Source organism: Dipodomys spectabilis, unplaced genomic scaffold (genome assembly GCF_019054845.1).
Source record: "Dipodomys spectabilis isolate Male_0828 unplaced genomic scaffold, ASM1905484v1 ptg000071l, whole genome shotgun sequence".
Taxonomy (NCBI): domain Eukaryota; kingdom Metazoa; phylum Chordata; class Mammalia; order Rodentia; family Heteromyidae; genus Dipodomys; species Dipodomys spectabilis.
This window is the reverse complement of record NW_024870748.1, coordinates 8,319,075-8,324,139: the sequence shown is the minus strand read 5'-3', so window position 1 is coordinate 8,324,139 and position 5,065 is coordinate 8,319,075. Positions and strand designations below refer to the sequence as shown.

Sequence of the window (5,065 nt, the reverse complement as noted above, 5' to 3'; positions counted from 1 at the left end):
AAGAGCATACAAAAGAAACAAAAAGTCACATAGTACAATTAAAATACGTTAAAAACAATAGCGAACAAGAAAAAAAGAGTTGTGTTGTTCATCTCAGATGATGATAACTCATGTGGCTCCTGTCACCCAGTTATCTGACCCTGGCTTATAATAATCGTTACCATGTAAATATACTTTCTGAATCTTATTTAGTACTCTGTTAATATTATTTAACGTGCACAAGATTAACTTTTATCTCCAGGAGAAAGTCTTAATTAAAATACATGAACAATGTAATGATGGACTAATCATGGTTATGTAAATCCAATAAGAAAAATCAACAGCCTACTCACAAATACTTCACAAGACAGTTGAGATGATTAAAAATAATAAGTCTGAAAGTTCTTCAAAAGCTGTTAGGCTCAAGATATGTGAATTAGTAAATAGAAGGTAAATCTTCATTCTAATATTGATGTATTACACACCAAGATCTTTATTCAGAACACTAAAGAAAGATAAAAAGAGAGTGCAAAAGAGAAGAGCATGTCATAATGGAAGAAGCAAGAACTAGAAATAAAACCTTGGTGTCAGTTCCTGTTAGGCCACACCTGTGATCCTATGAAAACCACTTGACCTGTCCAGATCTCCTCTTTTGATTTGATAATTAAAGGGTAGTCAAGCATGTTAAAATTCTTTCCCATCTTTAACAATCCAAGATTTGATAATCAGTGGAAAGAAAGGGGAGACTCAATATAAATCATATAATGTTTCACTATTTTTGTTAACATCTTTCAATTGTCATGCCCCTTGTTGTTTCCATTGTTTTAATTTGTCAAATCCCCAAAACCCAATTTAAGCCAAATACCTTCCTAATCCACCCCCAAGAAGCAAATACTGGCCAAAAAAAAATCACAGGGAAAAGATATCTGTTTTTACCCTCTTACATTCATCATCTCAAACATTAAATTGTAACTCAGTACTGCTTAGCAGTCATAAAATTTTTTCTAGTAAGAAATAGCTTTCTCATTTTTAGATATGACAGGTTCCTACTTTTCCTCCACCATTGAACATCCCACCCCTTCCCTCATTGTTTTTTTCCTCTTCTGCAGTTATGATTTTATTGTTTTCATTGTGCTTTATGGTGTATATTCTTCATAGAAACGACCAAGGAGTACCTAAGGCTATACAAGAAAATATAATCTTTTAAACTAAATACACATTCTGACTTAAATTAACAGCAGACTCTTAAATGAACACTTATGGCCTACGGGGGGATGGCTCAGATAGTAGAGTGCTTACCTGGGAAGCATAAGGGTCTGAATTCAAACCTCCAATACTACCAAAAATATTAACACTTATAATCTAGTTTATGTATATTTTTGAACCCCTTTCAAAGCATTTCCAGTCAGACTTATGGATGCCTTCACCTATGACTTCTATGAAAGCATTAATGTTACTTTGCTGTAATCTTTTCATTTAGGCATTCCTTCAAAAATAGGAGATAAAGGGAAAGAAAACCACCTTTAGTTCTTTTGGGCCCATCTCGAGGGAGAGAGACAGGAATTGTGAATTGCACAGGTGTGCATTAGATTGGAGCTCTAAGCATGCTAGCCAGAAGGGGAAGAAAGAGCACTCTGTCAGGAAGATAGAGTCCTCTCGAGGAAATAAGATGAGGTAAGTGTCAGTAGACTAGAGTATATTGAGCAAGCTGAGACAGAAAGTGGGCTGTGACTTCCTTACTAAAAAGTCTGTGTCTTGGAGACATTTTCCTATCTGTGTCTATACAGCATCACATCTGTATAACTTGTCTTTCACACATGAAAGCTCTACACAAAGAGATTGTGCAAGGAATGAGCAGGATTGGAAAATTAAATAGATGCTGTGCTACAGGCATTAAAGATGTGTATGTCTACATGAGCCTTTGTGTATGAGAAAGAGATCTAGATACACCAACACTGAAGTGGTGCTGAATCCTTCTCTGACTTTTACAGGATGATCTCTTCTCATACTTTACTGAGAAAAATAGAAGCCACTGACCCACACTCTGTCAGCTTCTCAGGTTTAAATGAAGCAACCTACCTGCAACAATCTTCTCAGGTCTTTATGCTGAAAATAAATGAAGCGTACCGACATTTATCAAAAGTTAACCTCTCTACTTGTACTCTGTACTCCATTCCCTCTTGCTTTCTAAATGACTTCACTCCCCCAAATTAGATCCTCATTACTTATGCAGCATCAGTATGTCCACTATGCTGGATCATTCTCTTTGGCATAAATAATTCTCAATTTTCATTTTTCAGTAAATACCCCATTTCTCTGCTACATTTGATCAATTATCCGTGTAATCTAATATAAGAAACCTTTTTTCATTTTCCTCTTAATCTCACCACAGCTTTTTAATACCATCAACAGTCCTGTTAAAATATGTATTCGGCTATTATATATCTTCTTGGTTATCAATCCTACCTTATTTATTCCTCCTTGTAAAGCTTCTCTTCTGGCTTGTCCTCCCATGTTGGGGCTAAAGAAAAGAGACAGAGAGTAAAATCTTAGTGTAGGGCAGTCTTCTGTATAATCTCTGTGAATTATGTCATCTGTGTGTGCTTCTATAAACGTTATTTACAATTGCATGACTTCAAAATGTATATCCAAGTCCAGTCTTTTCTTCTGGGAAAATAATAGTGTATTTCTATACAGAATTCTCATAGACATTTCAGACTAAACTTAGGTTTCCCCTAAACTTTTCCTCCACACAATATTTTCACTATGTAAGTAGATGGTATCATTTACTCAAATCACAAACTCTTAAGTCATTTTTGGTAGTTTACTTTTCCTACTCCTCATATCTAATATGTCAGTGAGTCCTGATATTTCTACCTTCCGGAAGTATCTTGAACCTGTCTTCTCTCTCCATCAATACCTTAGACAAGTATCACATATTCTCTACCGGATCCACTGACTTTCTTAACCTACTGTGTCCATGAAGTTCTCCTTTTAGTTTATTTATTACATGATATCAAAACAATTTAAAGTATATATTAGATAACATTGTTGCTCAACACCATCCTGTGTATTTAGTAATTAAAAACAAATTCCTTAGCATTGTCTTAAGTATGTGGATGATTTTTTCTTCTTCCTTCTTTCTTTCCTTCTTCTCTTGCTCTCCCTCCCTCCTTTTCCCCCTTTTCCCTTCCTTCCTTCCTTCCTTCCCTCCTCCCTTCCTTCCTCCTTTGCTAACTTCTTCCCTCTCTCCTTCCCTTCCTTCCTCTTTCTCTCTCTCTTGTCCTCACCATATACACACAAATTGTGACTCCACTACTAACATTGGGAGATCTTGCTAATAATTTTTAAGGGCTAGACATCTTTTGCATGAATGAATTTATAAAATAAGAAACAGACATGATGGTACATTTTAGTCAATTTACACATAAATTACTAAGCTTATTCATTGTAGATAACTCTACCAACATAGTAGAATGCAGTAAAGAATTTCAAGGTTGGACATTTCTTCTGTTTTCAAAATAAATATTGGTGAAAGCTTGTATATTTTGTGGCATAGTAACAATTTCAAGAACCTATACATTCTAAATACAATTGAAGTCATGGATTAACTTTCCAAATGGTTCCTTAGAGACTAAAGTCAAATATATACATTAAGTTGACAAATACTAATCTAGAAAACGTTAATTATGCTTGATACATATGAAGTCTCTGAGCAGTTTTTTCCTAAAATATGATGTTTTTTATTTTTAATTTTTGTTGATTTATTTTTAGATTCAAAACATGACTAACACTGAAAAAGGAAATATGACTCAAATTTCTGAAATCATCCTTTTGGGTTTTGGGAGTCTTCATGGCATTCAATTTCTTCTTTTTGGTATATTTCTGGCAATTTATGTGATGACTCTTATGGGTAACATTTTGATCCTAACTGTGGTGTCAGCTGATAGCTCCCTTCACACCCCTATGTATTTCTTTCTTGGTCACTTTTCATTCCTCGAGATTGGCTATACCACTACCATTGAACCCATATTGCTCCGGACATTTCTGTCAGCTCATGTGTCGATTTCTTTCTCAGCCTGTGCTTGTCAGTTTTATTTTTTTGCTTCCCTGGTGGCTACCGAATGCTTTTTCCTGGCTGTAATGTCTTATGATCGCTACATAGCCATCTGTAACCCTCTGCATTACTCCAGCATCATGGTTTTCTGGAGTTGCTTCCAACTAGCTGCTGCCTCTTGGATGGCTGGATTTCTAGCACCCATCCTTCTCATGGTCTTTATTTTTCGTTTAACATTCTGCTCTGACAATAAGATTGACCATTTCTTCTGTGATTTGAAGCCCATCATGAAACTGGCCTGCACTGATACTGAAGTGGCTGAGATGACTTCTTTTATATGTACTTCTTTATTTGCCCTTGGCCCCTTCCTGCTAACCATAGCTTCCTATATTTACATCATCTCCACCATTCTGAAGATTCCTTCTGCCACAGGTAAGCGGCGGGCTTTTTCCACCTGTTCTTCCCACTTGACAGTCGTCAGTCTCTATTATGGGACACTGGGAATTGTTTATGGCTTCCCATTAGGACCTCAGTATGAAGGTGTATTAAAGTTGCTTTCCCTTCTGTATACAGTGCTTACCCCTGCCCTCAATCCTGTGATTTATACACTAAGGAACAACGATGTGAAAGTAGCACTGAGAAAATTGGCACAATATAGGATATAGACTTGGTCGAAAAAATGTTTGGAAGTTTTAGTGGCTCTTGGAACTTGCTAAGATCCCCAACGAATTGGAAACATTTCTATAGTGTCAACAATTGTTTGTAAGGAATGCATGTGTAACTAAGGGCAACTCATTGGGAAGTACACAAAACAGAAAAATATCATTGTGGATAATGTTCCTTAGGAGAATATGGCTTAGAAATGTAATGTGATTTGAGTCTGAGTGTCTCTCATTCCTTCAACAAGACTTGCTAAAAAAAAAAAGAGTGAGATAAAATTGTCAAGAAATTAAAATTAGATCCAGTTTTACTTTTAGGATTATTTGTAAGAACCATCTTACTGGCTCAATAAAATAACTCACACCCAGA

At 35.8% G+C, this 5,065-nt stretch overlaps 1 protein-coding gene across 1 annotated transcript; it reads left to right on the top strand.

The window, feature by feature from the left end:
- Nucleotides 1–3,786: 3,786 nt before the first annotated feature.
- LOC122109950 (olfactory receptor 10A4-like) lies at nt 3,787–4,701 on the top strand. Its single transcript, XM_042682421.1, has one exon. It carries the CDS (start codon nt 3,787–3,789, stop codon nt 4,699–4,701), a length of 915 nt encoding a protein of 304 aa, XP_042538355.1.
- Nucleotides 4,702–5,065: the final 364 nt, after the last annotated feature.